At 35.5% G+C, this 19,617-nt stretch overlaps 1 protein-coding gene across 1 annotated transcript; it reads left to right on the top strand.

Moving 5' to 3' along the window:
• Positions 1 to 7,886: 7,886 nt before the first annotated feature.
• Positions 7,887 to 14,848, top strand: LOC18434088 (glycosyl hydrolase family 81 protein). The gene is made up of 2 exons (XM_006844163.4): positions 7,887 to 8,009; positions 12,886 to 14,848. Exons 1-2 carry the CDS (start codon positions 7,898 to 7,900, stop codon positions 14,547 to 14,549), a joined length of 1,776 nt encoding a protein of 591 aa, XP_006844226.4. The 5' UTR covers positions 7,887 to 7,897; the 3' UTR covers positions 14,550 to 14,848.
• The last annotated feature ends 4,769 nt before the right edge of the window (positions 14,849 to 19,617 follow it).

The following is a 19,617-nucleotide window of genomic DNA, read 5'->3' as shown; positions in this document are numbered from 1 at the left end:
GGGTTGATCACAGCATATGATATTCAATTGTTTAACGATGAACACAGTAAATGTGTCAAAGATGAATATGAGACATTTATAATGCAAGTGTAGCTTATCATTGAGTACCCTTTGTGTCAGGGCATTGATTAACTTATTATAATCGGTGTCGGGCATTGGTCCTCATTGGTCCTCTATAAGGCATTCCTAATTTGTGTATTTTCTTGTATTATTCATGCAAAGGAACCAAAAAAAAGTTGGAAGTCCTTTTGATATCTATGGATGATGCAATAGGAACATCTATTGTTATATGGACTCCAATATATGTGTCGGTGTCTAGTACGTGTCAAGGAGGTTAAAAAATCTCATACTTTAGGATGCATCCTCCTCATACTTTTTACTCTTTTATTTTTTCCTTATATATTCAAATTTGTTAAAGTCATGTGGCCCTACTAATGAAGTGTGCTTCACTTGAAGGACATAGGCACTAGTTAAAAACCAACAGGTGGGGGGGCTGCTCTTGGCGCTGCATATTATTGCTTCATGTTTTCATGTGGCAAATACATCCTATGTATATGAAAAAGTTTATAGAGAGCCAAGCCTCTAAACGATCAAATTAGAACCCACTTCAAAAATTTTACTAGAAGATGGTGTTTTGATGCCAAAATATCTTCAAGTTGATCATCTCGCAATCAAGATGTATGGACATGAGAAAAAAAAAAAAATGGATTTCAAGTTTTGGAAATAGTGCATCTTTAATATATTTTTGGACCGTCAATTTTCAAGATTTTTCAACTTTTTATATATTTGCTTGATCTACACCATGTTTAAAGCTTTAAATTTTATAATTAAATATCAAAATATATTTTAAGGCTATTTCTAAGATTTCCAATATTGAAACGTCATTTCTCGAGACTATTTGAAGATGTGCTTTACTTTGATTGTTTAGAGCCTCGGCTCTATACGAACCGTATATTTATTTATTCATAAACCATAATCTTTACAAGGTCTCATTGGTAGAGTAGAGATCACTCTATCAAGTCTAGATCTGAGTTGAAGAGAGGCAAAAATTTTGTTGGATGGAAGACATTAATTTGTTAGGAAAAGACTTTGACGATAATGATGATGCATTTATTATTACTTTTACTATTGCATTCTAACAAGACGTCGTGTCTTTTAATTGAGATTGTATATTATGAGACCATTTATTTATTTTACATGGAAGACACAATTACTTCTAGTATTGGATGGCTTGAGGTGTGTCGTGAAATTCACACAAGAATTTCTGAACTTTGAGTTTGGTCAATGATGTTTTTACAACCACCGGATTAGAAATCCGAGAGAGAAAAGTAATTGTGAACTCCTTATACTAAAAGTAAACCATCATTATGTGTATTTTTCCTTTTGGATTTATGCTCGCAATACCCTTGGTATTCCAATTTCATATTCTAAGGAAAATGAGATTGAGATCAAAATATTGTGTGTCAAAAGTGAATTTCTTTACCTTTTAGAGACAAATCGGTCTGCCCTTAACTAACCACTCTTATGTATTTTATCTACATCCCCTATCTCACAGTCGTCCGATTTAAATGGATGACTGAGAGAGGTTCCCTCCAAATGTCTTATAAAAAGTATGAAGAAACTGGCTACGGGCTCTCAACTGTTGACCTTAGCCCCGAAAATCAAAAGCCCACAAACAAATCTTAAGCGCACACCTCAAGACTACAGCGAAACTAGCGATCTGGATTGGGAGTCAACGCTAAACAACCCCATTTTTTGGTCACAATCGAGAATTGGACTGTTTTTTAGATAATTGTCCATTTTTGTCAAACTATGCTGTTCGGTAATAGGGGAATCCAGATACGCTGAACCGCCCAGTCCCTACCCATTTTATTTTTAATTATTTTCTCCTTTTTTTATTTTTTTCAAATTAAAAAATATAATGTAATCTTTTTTGGTCGGACTCTTAAACTGGAGAATTGGTCCAATCAGGCATGGACGGGCAATCCAGATCAATCCAGATTTGGCTTCCATACGGGGTTTTGAAACACTGACTCTTAAGTGCTTTTAGAGCGTGATAAGTGTGATAATGAAATGAGGGAAATGTTTCCATGCTTCCCCTACAACATAGAAGTTCTATCCTCTCTTTACAATCCAGCCGTTCAATTTTGATCAAGAGAGCCACTCACCGTTTGATCTTAGATCTAACGTCTCAAAGTATTTTATTTTTAGTTTTTTTTTATACAAATTATATGAATATGAAATTTGGTACGTGCCATCTTTTCATTGGGGCGGACCTAAAAAAAATATCAAAAATAATTTTTCGATAAAATATAATGATCAAAATACCTGTTGAAACTTTCATAGGTATTTTGCTCATTTAATTTTATTGAAAATATTTTTATATATATATTTTTCGCTAGTGCGAGTTTAATAGAAGCATGGACGTCCAAAATTTGGTGTCAAAATAATTTATAAAAAAAATTAAAAATAAAATAATGTAGATACGTGACATTGTGATTGGGGCAATCTTTGCCCTCCATTTAGAATGGACGGTTGGATAAAGGGGACGATAGAACTTCTATGTTGTAGGGGAAGCATAGAAAGCTTGCCCATGAAATAAAGCATGGGAGATCATGCGATCCAACAAATATTTATAAATATTTTGATTTAAGGAATTTAGAAAATAATTTGAGACAAAAATATTTTACTATTTATATTCAAATATACTAAAATCTATATTGTCTTGTACAAGGGAGAATATTTGTATTGCTTATATTGATATTGTCTCCAGTTCAATTTTATTTTTATTTTTTTATTATTTATTTATTTATTTATTTTTGTAGCTTGGCGTCTCTTGCCCAGTGTAGAAATGGAAGTTAAGATGGCATATTTGGCACCCCGCCACCCTAACCACTTAGGCCTAAGTTGTTATCAATGTTCAAAAGAACGATTAGTCGGACTGATTCCGACTAAATTAGCTGATTTTTTTTTGAAGAAAATTCTATAAATTTTATTCAATTATAAAAGTAATACAATATATTAGGAAATGAGAACATCATAAACCAACAAATTAGCAAGGGATCCGTCATGCCACTTTCCTCCCTAAAGACATGAACAAAGGAAAGGGCTAAAAGCCTAGAGAGATCCAACATTCCAACAAGAAAAATCTGAGTCCTCATGAGACTTTCTTCTCTCTTTTGCACTAGCTGATAATGTTCAAAGAGTCCCCTTCTACAATATACCTCGTCCCAAAATTCTTATCTTGAGATGAAGACCTTGAACAAGAGCATAAAATTCAGCAAAGTATGATGTTTACCCCTAACGACCCTACATAAGAAAACAAGATCTGACCCTCCCAATCCCTAACAGCACCTCCATAACTCGCAACCCCTGGGTTTTCATATGAACTCCCATCAAAATTCAATTTAAACACCCCTCTGACGGGTAGAGACCATCTTCCAATGGGTCTCACCGTGCGGCAACCTAACTGGAAAAAAGTAGTTAAATTGAACTTTGCATCAACCTCAACAATGTCTTTCCCCACCTTATGAACCGATAAGTACTGAAAGAAAGACCTATGTGATCTTTTACTGGGGAATACATTTTTTTTTTTTTTTTCACCCCTTTCTTTTGGCAAAAGATCACTTATAGGTGGTCTTTATTATAATAAGATAAATTTCAAATTAAAATCAACATAACAATAAAACCAAGATCTTAACAACTTGATGCCATTAAAATAACTATGCACTATGTTTGAGAATAAAAGATAAGATTGCAAGAAACAAATTGAAGAGTGCCGGAGATTACCTCAACCGGGCTAATTATACCCCACACCGAGTCACCACCATCCGATGGCACGAGATCAACGGTCTAGCTTCAATCTTGAACCGAGAAAGCAAATTTCGGCCAAGCCACACCAATGAAACATGAGCCCCTTTGATCACAAACTCAAACCCTAAGTGAATTCTTTTAGCAACCTAGTTTGAGAGAGATGGATTCTCTTTTTACTGAACCTTAAAACCCTTTGCCATAAATCCATATTTGAGAGATAGGAGAGAAGAACTCCATAACCTAAACTCTTAGGTTCTTTCATAATGTGGGAGAGAGAGATCAAACATGAGAGAGACAAACTTTCTTAAGAGAGAGAGATAGAAAGATAAGGTGTAGACATTTTTTGGTAGAGACAATCCATTTTTATAAGCTTTGGAAAAATTAGGGTTTCTTAGGGTTTTCTTTGGCTTGCCTCTTCTTGTGAGATTGAACATAGACCGTCGATCAATGGTGACTTATGGGGTGAGAGATCTGAGTTATCCAATCCATAGATGAGTCATCAACATTATAGAAAGTGCATGAACCATTATCCCCCTTTCTTAAACTATTTTCCCATCAATAGAAATTAAATAAATTAAATCTAATCAAAATATTGTACATACCATAAAATAGTACAAGTTTACTCAATCTTTGTACAAAATCTTTCAAATATATATCAAGTCAATATTTAGTCGATATCTTCCAACCATATGGCTATATGCCATATCACCAAAAAATAAGAAAGAGTATAAGGGTGGGGCGTGCCACCCAAGAGAGGCCCACCTTCTAAAAACATATGGCGGGCCCATGTGCACAATGAGCCCCTATGATATTTTTATATATTTAAAATTAATAAAAAGATTTTATAATATTATTTAAATATTTAAAAAATTATAAAATCAATATATTTAATTTTATAAATCCAAAAATTATAAATAAAATATTCAGGGGTTCAAAAAAATTCAAATAATAACCTTAAAATAATTTTCATCATAAAACAAACACAATTAAATTAATTTGATGGGAAAATGATCTATATGGTTTAGGAATCAACAATCATGGGGCACTCTACCTTTAACTGTGGACTACAGACCACACTTGCTTTATCAGACCGACCCAGTGTTTCTCATGACCCATAGTCCAAGCAGAGGCTCATTAGCGGGTCACCAAAGTCCGGTAGATGAGCCAATGGGTCGCAATCCCAGTCTGTGGATTACAGGTCATCCTCTAGAGACAAGTCAATGTCACCAAGACCTTATGTGACCATAACTCTATGGCACATAAGGGTATCTCTCGTACATGCATACGTTTCACCCTAAAAGGCGGATTTCTGGCTTTCCCGAATGATCTATCGATATGAATGCTTAATGGAATATGAATAAGGTTTTAACCCCCGTCTCAATAAGCCACCATCACACACAAGGGTCACACAGTCCCTCGGCTCACTCATCTGGGCATGTTCTCCGACCTCATCAAGGGCTAACCCATAAACCCTCATCGATTTGTTTTTTATGCCTAGTTAACATGGGTTTTTTCCAACCGACTGACCTAGATCGTTAAGCCCAGATCCGTATCAGCAAACCATCGTTTGCTTAGTATGGTCCACGAGGGACCACACTCCCACTGAGTTCATGTTTCACTATATTATTTCATTTTATAGTTACTCATAGGCCACATAAACCCAACAAGTACATCTAAACATTATGGAGGATCTTCTCCAACACGCTATTTCAAGGCAATGAGGGCCCCTCAAATACTCTTCGGTTCATTCATTCCAAAGTTCCCAAAGAATCACCCCTCGACCTATTTGCCAAATGATAACACACCAGTTTAAGGCAAAGAATGGACCGAAAGAGCATGCAAGACTCCCATAGCATCCACAGGTAAGACCAAAGGGGAGCCTAACTGTCGAAAAAACCAACACCAATTATCATGAGAGCAAGGGCAATGCAAAAAAAGATGGGAGCCGGTTTCCGCATCACTCTTACAAAGAAGACATATATCAGGTAAGATATGGCCTCTTTTGATAAGATTGTTGATATCAAGGACCTTATCGTGCATAACCAGCTAAAGGAAAGCTGGCACCTTTAAAGGACACTTAGTGCCCTGATTTTCATTGAGAAATATAATTTGGGTAAAACAAATCCCCAAAATTTTATAAAAAAATATTTAAAATTTACATGTACTATTTTTTTATATTGTTACATAAAAAAAGCAAAACAAAAAAAATATTATAGACGTAATTACGTTTCAAAAAAAAAAATTTAGGCACCAGAAGCAATACTTTTTCAGTGAACTAGTAATTGAAGGAGATTACATAATGGGAAGATTTATATAAAGCCAAGGCTCTAAACAATCAATTTAGAGTGCACCTCAAAGTATCACTAAAAGAGGTTGTTTTGAAGCCCAAAAATCCCATATTGATCATCTAGACGTCAAGATGTATGGACATGAGAAAAAATAGATTTCAAGACATGGTGTGTTTCTATACTTCCCCTATCAATTTTTCAAGCATTTTCGAACTATCAATTTTCTACACTATCAATTTCGGACTATCAATTTTCGGACTATCAATTTTCTCAAGCATTTTTTGGACTATCAATTTTCAAGATTTTCAAGATTTTCAAGTAGTATTCATTGATATGTTCGATCTACAATACTTTTGAAGTTTTAAATTTTATTAGCAAAGATGAAAAATAAAATTTCAGGCTATCACAATGATTTTTAGTATCGAAACAACGTCTTTCGATATTATTTGAAGGTGTGCTTTACTTTGATTATTTTAGAGCCTTGGCTCTAAACAAACAACACCCTTATAGACAAGTTTGATACCTACGGTTGAGCTACCCATGAAAAACGAAAATGGATTGACTTTATTTATTCAGCCAAAAGAAAAAAGGGTAGGACAACTTCAAAGCAATGGTTGCACTTTTTGTTTACTAGTAGAAATTAAATCCCGAATAAAGATGCCAACAATTGAATTGATTATATAAATTCAATAAAATGACTGACGCAAGCTAGTTGTTGCAAGGCCATCTATCTTTGATATAAGAATATTACCATCATCCCTAGCCGTTAGATGAGAAATCAGTAGGCTAAGGGTATGCAGTAATATTAAATAAAGTTTTTCTTTGACTTTGAGGATAGTTAAAGGTATGCCTCTTGATTATTCAATTTTGCATCTAATGGTTAAGGGTGATTGTTAATATACTGTACAAAAGTATACACTTTTATTATATATTTCAATAATAAGGGTGATGCGCTAAACAATCCAATCAAGGCACACCTCAAAATTCACTAGAAAGAGTCCTTTTGATGCTAAAAAATCTTCAAATTGATCATCTCTACCCCAAGATATATAACCATGAGAAAAACTCGATTTCTTGTCTCGAAAATAGCGTATCATGTAATGCATTTTCTGGACCGTTAATTTTCAAAATTTTCAAGCGTTTATAGATTTGCTCGATCTACATTATTTTTCAAGCTTTAAATTTTATAAATAGATATATAACAAATTTCATGCCATCACAAAGATTTCTAGTACAGAAATATCTTTCAACACTATTTGAAGGTGCATCGTACTTTGATTGTTTAGGGCCTCAGCCTTATACAAACCACAACCCTTAAAATCCATAAAGAAAAAAATTTATTTAAGGGTGAGACCCTTAATAATGAAATTAAGGCACACCTCAAAAATCCAATAGAAGATGTCATTTCGATGTCCAAAATCCTCAACTCGATCATCTCAGCCTCAAGATGTATGGACATGAGGAAGAATGGATTTCAAGTATTGAAAATAGTCGATCTTGTAATGTATTTTTAGACCGTCAATTTTCAAGATTTTTTAAGTGTTCATAGATTTATCACTGTAACAATACACAAATCGGGCGATCTTTACAACAAATCGCTGATTAGTGCACAAATCGGATGATTGTGCCGATTAGTACAATAAATCAGGTGATTAGGGCATTGTATGAAAATTTTAGAATATAAAACCTTTGGAATCGGGCTTATTCTGGAACAGGCGATGACCAATCCCGATTTAGTTGGCCCGTTTTTTGAAATATCGGCTGATCTTTTGATCACCGGTTATTATAAGCAGAATATGGGGGGGTATGTGCTTGTTAAGAAATTGGAGCAAGTTAAGGCAAGCAAAGACAAGGCAAATTTAACGCGCTCAAGGTATTGGAATGGTAACATGCACTGTTCCTTACAAGGTAAGAAAAGCATTCTTCCCATCCAAGCTTACAAGGCAAGTTAAAAGCATTCCATTCCTCCTCAATGAGAGAAAGAGAGAGAGATTTAAATTTTTGTTAAGACACGCTCTTTATGCAATGATATTGGAGAACGAATGAAGAATTAAATCTCTTTTTTTTAGATTATTTAAAAAAAAAAAAAAAAGAAGAAAAGGGGAACATGCTCTTTTGGTGACAATTTTGGTAGGGCCAGACGGTTTAAAATTCTTACCGTTCAAATGAAAGAAAAGAAATGGTGATTTAAAAATGAAAAATAATTATATAAAGTTGCAACCTTAAAATGTAGAATTACATATGCACCTAAACAATCCATTTGAGAATGTTATTTCAATGTTGAAAAATCCTCTAATAGAGCAGTTCAACATTGAGATGTATGAATATGTAAAAAAAGAAAAGAATTCAGAGTCTTAGAAATAGTGTATTTTGCAACACATTATCTAGACCGTCCATTTTCAAGATTTCTGTATGTTTATAGATCTACTTGATTTTAACCATTTTTGGAATTTAAAATTTTATCACCAGATATGAAAATAGATTTTTAGATAATCCTAATAATTTTTTACATCAAAATTGCATGTTATGATAAAATTTGGAGGTGCACCTTAATTGGATTGCTTAAAGTTACAACCTTATAGAAATCACACCCTTTAAAAATTACTAATTGGATTTAAAATTGCCCGAGTTAGTTCGGGAGGTGTGGCTTCCATTATATGTTTCCCATTTTTTCAGGTTTTTATTTTTTTTTTTAACTCTAGCCTGATTCAACTGGAGAATCGCCAAATTCAGACCGGACGAATCGGGATCAAGCCCAACGGTCCAAGACCCGAATCTGAGTTTTCTATCACAGCCAGGGTCCTAGAAAATAATAAGAAATCGTAGGCAGCCAACTCATTTGAGTCTTTAAAAAATGAAACTACTAATATTTTGCGAGGTATTTGGCCACGTCTTCCCAACCACGTAGTGTTGGGTCAACTGCGTCACACACTCTCTTGGGTCCTGAAAATAAATTAAAAAACTAAAATAATCGATTTTTTAGGAAAGAAAAAGATTGTTGCGAATATAGTTTTTGACCCAGTTGTGAGTATAGTTCTTCTACCTTCACAAAGAGAAAAATGATAATCGTTTGAGGCTAAGGGGACTCGGTTGCCTTTTAATTTTTGTAGACTGTCTAAATTTGAGTTCTTAAAGTTTTGGGTTGAGGTGCTTTTAAAGTGACTGTATACTAAATGGGGTCGAGGTCGTGGTCGTGGTGGTAGAACCACCTGAGCTTTTAGCTATCGGTTTAAGTTTCCATTCCCAATCATCCCGAAAAGACCACTTTATTATGGTTCGCAATTATCCCGAAAAAACCACTTTATTATGGTCACTTCATTGGGAATAAAAAGTAACGGATTTTGCCTTTACTCCCTCAAAAGAAAACTAATTTCGCAAAAGAAAAATTGATTCAAAATTTTGAAACCACCTAGAAATTACTAGGTGATTATATTCAAAAGAAAAATATATGCATTTTAATTTTTTTCACACTTAGATCTCCTTTATAAAAAAATTGGAGGATTTCTATTCAATCTTGATAATTTTTTTTAGGGAAAGTATAGAATGAGGCCATTTATTTACCTTTAGGTGGTCACAATAATCTTTACCATTAGATGTAAAGTTTGGTGGCTACAATTATTCTATTGACCAAACTCAAACTTGAAACGAAAATTTCTCGAACTTTATGACACATTCAAGCTATCAAGTTGTACTTCAAATGGTTGTAAGCAATTGTGACCACCTTGTACACGTAAATAGTAAAGAATCCCCATAGATAATGCAAATGGGATTTTTTTTTTTTTTTTATTGATTATAGCATATGGTGGGAATATATCAAATCCCTAAAATACAGGGTCAATGGGTTTTGCAAGGAGGAGTAAGTGGACTCCTTTTGGAGCATTTTTGGCCAGGAATTAATGCATTTACTAAAGAGTAGTAGTATATATTGTGCTCCCGTGGGGCCATGTATAACCTTACTCCGTCAAGTAGATGATCTATTTGGAAGGACATTTTAATAAGAAAAGTTTTTGAACCACACGTAAGAATTTATTTTTAAAATATAAAATATAAAATTTAAATTTTAAGTTTTTTAATACTTTGATCTCGTTTTTTAAAAATTAAATGGTGTTAATTCAATCTTGAGATATTATTTTTTCAATTGCATAGAAGATGAAATTTAATTTTTAATTTAAAATAGAGATTAATCTATGGATTAATTGCATCCCTAAAATTCAGTCCTATAATTACTCCTAGATTGTTTCATCTAAGAAAATAAATATATAATATGCTTCCGTAAGATAATGAAATCTTCAGGCTTTTACTAGAGATAACTTGTAGATAAGGCAAAATGTGAAGGTTCGAAGCATCTTCCTTGGCTTGACTTTATGGTCAATTTAATGAGTTTTCAGTTTTTCAATGTTCCAAGGTATCTCCCCATTTAGTTGCGCTTAAGACTCATTCAATTGCCAGGATTGTATCTAATGAAATTATTTATCTTTGGTATAAAGAGGTCACAATTATTTATAATCATCTGATAGTTTAGGTTTGTTACAAAGTTCAAGAAACTTTTTTTTGAGCTTTGAGCATGAACAATGAAATAAATGTAGCCACCCAATTTTAAAACCCATAGTCAAAATTAATTGTGATCGTCTTGTACCAAAGATAAATGGTTTCATTAGTTACTTTTCCTTAATTGTCTCAATGTTTATCTATATGGTCCAAGATGTGCATTCTCTCCATGCTCTCTCTCTTTTCTTTTCTTTTTCTTAAGCTCAAGTTCTTCTTGAACTTCTTGAGGGTAGAACCTTCATATTGCATTTGATCTAAGGTCTAAACAATTCCACTTTGTAAAACTCGTGTGGATTAGAATGATAAATCAAATTCTATCACTCTCCCATCCCTTTTTTCGATATTTTATTTTTTACTTTATAAGAATGGATTCATAGTAAGAGGACATATCACATTTCTGATAACAAAATAGAAGTATCTTTATTCATATCTGAACCAACCGATCGAGCTGGATCAGGAACTGGTCGACCAATTTGGTTCTTGTGAAATATCGAGAACTGGCCAGTTCTAGTTGGCAACAAGTTGCTTCTTGGCAACTCTCTAACATAACCTGATTCCGTCAGAAAACCGGCCATAACCAGTGCTACCTTTTATTTTCAAATTTTTGCAATGCTTTTTGTTGTGGACATTGTTTATTTTTAGCTTGAATCAGCCCTAGATTGTTATCCATACCTCTAATCTGTTGATTTGGATTGATTTTTGATTGGGGATCTAGGTCACTGATCCAGGATTTTCGGTATTTTCAATCGATAATCTATGAAAATAAAGAGATTGAGGAAGATGTCACACACAGAATTGGATTTGGGTGGGTGAAGCGGAGAAGTGTAACTGGAAATTTATGTGATCGCCGTATGCCAATGAAGCTGAAGAACAAGTTATAGGATAGTTGTGAGACCAGCTTTGCTCTATGGGGTTGAATGTTGGGAAGACAAAAAACGATATACCCATAGAAGGAATATAGCAGAGATGAAGATGTTGAGATGGATGAATGACAAGACAAGAAAGAATAAAATTCAAAATAAATTCATTTGGAAAAATTTAGGTATAACACGAATAGGTGATAAGATGATAAAAGAATAGATTTAGGTGAGCTAGCCATATGTGGTGCCGACCGAGTACAACACCGATTAGGAATTGTGAGTTACTTCAAGTACAATAATCGAAGAGGACAAGGGGTAAACTCAAAAAGATGTGATTGGAAGTAACACGAAAAGATATGGAGATTTATGGTCTCACCAAAGGTATGACATTTAATAAAGCAAAATGATAGATCCAGATTTGTATTGCTGACTCCAATTAATTGAAAAAAAATTATAATAATAAATGAAAATAAATAGATCTAGATGACTGATTTTTTGGTTAAGCGATTTAGATGACTGATATGGTTTTTAAACATCGATTGTTAAATGTCCCTACTAAAATCGGAGATTATTATTCTTTGCCTCAAGCAAACAAAACCAACAAATTGAGATTCGAACCCCATACCATTCTTTTCACTGACCACGCCAAGCAAACTACCTCTCTAAAGCCCCCCACCTTCCCCAACAACGCGTAAACCCCCCCGCTCCTCTCTCTCTCTCTCTCTCTCTCCTCCCAAATTTTACTCCCCCTTCTCTCTACCCTCTCTCCCCAATTCTACACCCCATCTTTCTCTAAAATGCTGAAACTCTGTTTCTCTCTCTAAAAAAATGTTGAAAAAATTTAAATCCCTAGCTCTCTCTCTCTAAAAAAATGTTGAAAAAACTAAAATCCCTAGCTCTCTCTCTCTATAAAATGATGAAAAAACTGGAATCCCTAGCCAGGCTCAAGCGTTTCCTCACTCGCAAAGGCAAAGGCAAAGGCAAAAGCAAAAGCAAATCCGAATCCGAAACCGAAACCGAAACCCCGATGGCGAAATTCCGGCCCTTTCTCTTCCCTGAAACCCAATCCGCTGTTCTTCCTGATCCCCCTCCCTTTTTCTCCCCCCAAATCCGAAACCCTCCTCTTCCCACAAACACCTTTTGGCAAAACTTTGCCCTCAAAAATGGCGACCAACCTGAATATATGCACCCTTATCTCGTCAAATCCTCAAATTCTTCTCTCTCTATCTCTTACCCTTCGCGCTTTGTCCAACCCAACTTCATATACCAGGTCTTCATACCCAATATCACAATCTCTTCTTCTTCTTCTCTCTCTCTCACTGTTCACCATGAAATCACTTCTTTTGATGACCTTTCTCTCTCTCTTGCCTTACCAGGAGGTCTGGTCTTTCCTCTGGTTCGTGGGTCGCCGTATATCACCTGTTTGATTCGTTCTTCGGATACCCAATTCACCATTTCCTCCTCAAATGCCATTTTGAGCGTCACCTCGTCGAATCATTCGACGAAACATGTAGTGAAGCTGAACAATAACCAGACATGGGTGATATACTCCTCTTCCTCTCTCTCTCTAGCCAATGATCTCACGGTCTGCAATTTCACAGGGATCATAAGGATCGCTCTCTTGCCTGACCCATCCAGCGAGCCGATCCTTGATAAGTTCAGCTCTTGCTATCCTCTTTCTGGAAAAGCTGTGTTCTCAAAACCATTTACTCTCTCTTATGAATGGAAGAAGAAGGGATGGGGTGAATTGCTCCTTCTCGCTCATCCCCTACACCTGCAACTTCTCTCCAATGAATGTAAAGCCACCGTTGAACCAGGGCTTTCTTATCGAAGCATCGATGGAGACCTAATTGGAGTCTCTGGTGATTCATGGGTGTTGAGAACCGATCCAATTCCAATCAACTGGCATTCAATTGGTGGTATCAAAAACCCTGAATCCTCAATCCCAGCTATAGTTTCAGCTCTGAAACAAGATGTCGAAGGCCTAAAACAAGGCTTGCCTGCGACTAGTTCCACATATTTCTATGGAAAAGCGATTGCTCGGACTGCTCGATTAGCATTGATTGCAGAGGAAGTTGAATTGCCTTCGGTGATTCCAACTATTCAACAATTCTTAAAAGACTCCATTACTCCGTGGCTCGAAGGTAACTTTGCAGGGAATTCATTCCTTTATGATCCGAAATGGGGTGGAATTGTTAGCAAAGTTGGGTCATCAGACTCTGGAGCTGATTTTGGATTTGGAATATACAATGACCACCATTACCATTTGGGCTACTTTCTTTATGCCATTGCTGTTCTTGCAAAGCTTGATCCAATTTGGGGTAGAAAGTTCAGGCCTCAAGCTTACTCAATTGTAGGTGATTTCATGAGCCTCTCACATCAATTTGGGTACCCAAAGCTTCGAAATTTCGATCTATGGAAGCTCCACTCTTGGGCAGGCGGGCTCACTGAATTCGCAGATGGCCGAAACCAAGAGAGCACAAGCGAAGCCATTAACGCTTATTACTCCGCTTCTCTTCTTGGATTGGCCTATGGAGATGGGCAATTGGCTTCAATCGGGTCGACCCTCACTGCCATGGAGATTCGAGCTGCTCAAACATGGTGGCATGTGAGAGAAAGAGGAGGAATGTATGAGAAGGAGTTTAATGAGAAAAACAGGGTTGTGGGTGTGTTGTGGTCTAATAAGAGAGATGCGGGTTTGTGGTTTGCACCACCAGAGTGGAGAGAGTGTAGGCTTGGGATTCAGGTGCTACCATTGTTGCCTGTGACTGAGGTGGTGTTCTCTGATGTTGGCTTTGTGAGAGAATTGGTGGACTGGGCAATGCCTGCTCTAGAGAGACAAGGGGTTGGAGAGGGGTGGAAGGGTTTTGTGTATGCTCTGGAAGGGGTTTATGAGAGAGAGAAGGCATTAGAGAAGATTGGGAAGTTGACGGGGCATGATGATGGGAATTCTCTCTCTAATTTGCTTTGGTGGGTTTATAGCAGGCAGGATGGGGAAGAGGGATCAGATGGGAGGTGGTGCTGGTGTTATACCCACTGATAGTATTGCTAGGCTTGTTTGAGTTTTGAAAACATATATAATAAAGATTTTATTTTTAGTACAAGGAGGTAGTGGTAATTCTTGGCCATTTGATGTGAAATCGGAGAGACTCGGGGAGATGGTATGTGTTATTTGTTAGAAATAATAGAAAATCTTTCGAACTTTGTAACATTTTTAATATTGGGTGAATTTCATATGTGATGGTCGAGGATGATAGAAAGGTGTGGGGATATTGTGTGTTACCCTAATGATGTTTTGTTTAGGATATAATTACTTAATATGAATGACCTGTTCTGAAAGTTGCAGTGAGAACCAATAATCTTGAAGGGAACCAGATCCAAAAGGTTATTTGAATTTCTTATCATTTCCTCTCTCTCTTGGTGGAATTGAACCACTTGAAAGTTGAAACTAATTGTTTAACCTGCATTTATCCTTTGAACTTTGAACTTTTGTGGTTAAAGGGCTCCAAAAGAGTATGAAGAAAAATCAGATATGAATGAATGACCTGGTGTGAAAGTTGCAGTGATAACCAGCAATCTTGAAGGGAACCAGATCCAAAAGGTTATTTGAATTTCTTATCATTTCCTCTCTCTCTTGGTGGATTTCAATCACTTGAAAGTTGAAACTAATTGTTTAACCTGCATTTATCCTTTGAACTTTGAACTTGTGTGGTTAAAGGGCTCCAAAAGAATATGAAAAAAAATCATATACTGGGAGTAAAGCGAAACAAAATTATAAATGGGTTACTGACAACTAAAATTGTAAATTTTTTATTGTGAAGTGCAAAATAATATATCTATGGCATGAAAAGCACATAAAAAAAATGGAGGAATTTATTATACGGTACCTATAGGTTGAGGTAATTTAACGTTCTAACTGGTGATGATAAATTTCAAAATTCCGATTGCTTTGTTTGAAATTTGATCAAAAGATTGATGAACTTACTTGGGAAATTGAATCAAATAAGATACATAATATGTTATGGTCCAACTGTCATGTAGATTTCAGCACCATGTTTTAAGGTTGTACATTTAATTGGTCCTAATCACTGATTAAGTCATTAAACCAATAACTAACCTCTATAAGCAGTCCCAACATGTCGAGATAGGCTCCTCCTTAATCTGGATTGAAAATCCAAGTTTACCACCCAAATCTTCTCTCTATATCTCTCATTTGAGAATTATTAACAGAAGGGTTATGTTAGGATACTCATAAGTGTTTCCTTAAAGCACTCAATATTTTTTAATATTTGATACCCTTATATATTATGTAGTAATTTTTTTATCTAAAGGTATTTTAGGTAATTACATGGGTACCTGTATTACCATTATGAGATAATGGATTACAAGGAGATTTACCATTTCTTACGTTTGGGTATGCATATAGTATACAGGAAATGAAAATGTGACTCGTTTCAAAAATCCTGAAATTGATTACACGTCTAGAGGCTAAGAAATCGATTACCCACGGACCAGCCTAAATTATAAACTCCACGTCATTCACTTAAGGCCTGCTTAAAAACACCCTTCCTCTCTCGATCTGCTAAAAATATCTGTCCCCTCTCATGCATACATTGGTATCTGTCCTCTCTCATGCATACATTGGGTCATTTTGTGTTTCACCAACCTTGGCATTTTGGGGTTTTCAACAAGGGGGCTAGATTGAAATGAGTGGGGTCATTGCTAACTGGCCCAGTTTTGTTATTGCACTATAAGAAGAATGTGGATTGAGATTGTAGGAACAGCAATGAACCCAGACCTGGTGCCAACCCGGAACTCAACGTTGACCTGGGTCTGGGTATGGGTTAAGAGTTGGACCCAGGGGGTCGGTTTCGGATCCAAATATTGGACCGATAACACTTCTTAGGTCCAGGTTTGGGTCCATGTGGACCCGACCCGGATCCGACCCAAATAATATTATTGTATAATATTTAATATACAATATTGTAATAATATTTAATTAATATTTAAATAAATATAATTATATATTTTTATTTATAATTTTGAAATAATACATGTGTATATTTAATATAACATTTAAATATTTTCATATTTACTTTTTTTTGGGCCAAGTCCAATCAAGTCTGGTGGAATTTGGGTCCCATTTCTTTTTCGGATCTAGGTCTAGGTCTAACCGGACCCAGACCCAACCTGACCCGTTGCCACCTCTATGGGATTTGTATCTGAATACAGTGGTTTAGTTTCAACTGATATTTTATCTTAAAAGATAAAATATTAAGAACTGTACAAAAAAAATCACATTATTATAGGAAAATTTTATGCAATATTTTCAAGCCAAAATTACAATAATATATTTCTCAAAATTTTTCTGGATGTAGCCAAACAATAGCAACGTACTTCACAAGATGTATCCAAATACTACCCAAATAACAACAATTCATTTCCAGGTAATGTATTATTCTAATAATATATTGTGCTAGTAATGTATTCCACAGATAATATGTATCCTAGTACCCAAATGACTCTTAAGAAAGTACTTAAAAGTATGAGTACCCTAACATAACTCCAAACATAAAATACTTAAACGTATGAGTACCCTAACATAACTCCAAACATAAAGAGATATTTGCTGGACTACAAAATTGTTGGGCTGACTCGTGACTCAACCAAATTAGCAGATTGGCCCTAGCAATTCTGAAGGTTAACTTAGGGATCGTCCCGAGTCTTTGTTGTTTTGCGAACAGATTTGGCCTCGCACAATGATTGGAAGGGTACGAAACAAAGCACCTTCATAAGCAATGTCTGGTGACTCGTCCGATTTACACTGCCTTGGCCTATAGCCAATTAGGGATGAGATGATCGTACGCCTCCCTGGAAAGAGGGAGGTGCACAATACTCAGGTAAGTATTTTAGGACTCGACCCAGTAGTAAGAAATTCGGGAGTCTTAGCAAGTCATATTCTTGGCATGCAATATTGCAGGCATCTTGGCAAGCAGAGCTACATTATTGGTTCGATTATTATTTTTAAATGGCATGCACCATGCATTACAAGGGTGCCCATTTATGAGGGGGTTACACCCACATAAGTGAGATGACCCTTTCTCTTTTATTATAAAAGCAGAAGAGGTGGAGGTCTCTACAAGACTACAACATACACAAGCAAATGTGAGATCTAAACTACTGAGAAAAGACAGAAAGAGTGAGAGAGGGTACAATACCTCTCTCATTTGAGATCTAAGGAGAGATCCAGCCTTGAGAGATAAAGAGTTATCAAAAACGTTGGGCTTGTACTACTTCTATCGCAGTTGTGAGAGTGTTCATGAGCTTCTACCACGTACGAGATTTATGGTGTGAAACAGATTTCGGCAGCTCTAGTAGTTATCAAACGTACATATATGAGTTGATCATTTATCTCCACATTCGTTCGTTAAAACTGTTGTATGAGTATTTAGGTATGATACCCAGCTTCCGATTGTTTTATTTTGCTTCCGCTTTGGCCGTTGGACTGTGTTTTTCCAACATTTAGAAAGGGTTTTGATGTTTGTAAAAACATACCAGATCACCAAATCAATCAATAGAAGCTTTGATTTGGATTAAATCCATCGCTTTTTTAGAGCTTTTTTGCAACAAACACTATGTCCTTGAGCCATTTCGGTCTTCTTCTAGACATCTCATAGTTTACTCATCCAAATCTCTTGAAATTAGGTCGTGAAGTTCTTTGAGTCCTCTAGGAATTCCTGAACTTGATTTATTCAACTATAGAAAAAAAAAACTGAAATATTTTGCTCTATAATGTTCCATATGTTGAAGAATATGATGCCCTTGTTCATATTTTTGAGTCATGTCTGCTTTCTTCTCGATTTTTTTCGTTTACTCATTCAATTGTTTAGAAATCAGGTTTAATATGTAGCTATATGAATCCTCTACACATTCTATATTTTGATTTGTTTGATTATAGCAATATTGATAGATGTGGCTCAAAAATCTCGGGCTTGTTGAAGAACATAGTTTTCTTGAACCCAATCTGCATTTTTCTTGATTTTTCATCATTTTCTCACTCAAATTTCATGAAATTGGACTCATTTTGAAGCTGTGTATGTTCTTTTTTGTATACACATTCTTTTTGCTCAATTTATCTTTTAATTCATTAATTTCACTTCACAATAAGAATTTTTTTAAAAAAAATTCCTTTTTCTTTTTGGATTTTTTATGTAGTTCAACCAAGCGCATTATTTGGCCTTGAATATGACTCAGGCAAGTCCACTCAAACTCGACCGAGTAACTCGCCTCATCTAAGGGCCAAATGCCTTGGCCGAGATGAGTCATGAGTCAAAGAATACTCTTCTTTAGGTCCATATCAAAAATCAACTATGGGTTCTATTGCAGGGTAGTTGGCATGCCTAAAGTGCCTCCTTTCCTCATCAAAATTTTGGTGTAGTATGATTCGAGCATTAACGCGAAAGTTAATGCCCCATTTACTTGTGCACTCTAAGACCCTATTTTAAAGCATAGAAATTGACCGTCCTTTCTATAGTGATGGGTTCGAATTTAAGAACCTTTAGATGTGGAAACAAAAATATCCAATGGGATTGTATACTTTTTGTACACGGAGGTTACAATTACTCACAACCATCTTATATAAATTTTGATAGCTTGGGTATATCATAAAGTTCGAAAAAATTTCTTTTGAACTTTGAGCTTGATCAAAAAAATAAATACAGCCACCTAATTTCACATCCAATAGTCATGATTAATTGTAACTACCTTGTTCCAAAGGTAAATGGTCTCATTATGTACTTTTTCATATCTAATAATGGGATCCTACAAGTATTGTCGACTTGATCAGCTAGGAGCAAAATAGGCAAGTACGAAGTAGAACATGAGCTTGAGAAATAAAGCCAAATCACACATTATAAGAAAATAAATATATACATGGTTTGTCTTAGAAAGATCCATAGCATGACAAACTGAAATCTACCATATTGCTAAGAGTTACATCACATATTTTAGGTTGTAGAGGTATCTTAGTAACCATTGACGAAACCTTTTTAGACCAGCTCTCCCAACCGATATTATCCATTAATCTCCCATATGTATTCCACACTTAA

The sequence above is a fragment of the Amborella trichopoda genome, chromosome 10 (genome assembly GCF_054954075.1).
Source record: "Amborella trichopoda isolate Santa Cruz 75 chromosome 10, AtrichopodaSantaCruz75HAP2 v2.0, whole genome shotgun sequence".
Lineage (NCBI taxonomy): Eukaryota > Viridiplantae > Streptophyta > Magnoliopsida > Amborellales > Amborellaceae > Amborella > Amborella trichopoda.
This window is presented reverse-complemented; position numbering and strand designations above follow the sequence as displayed.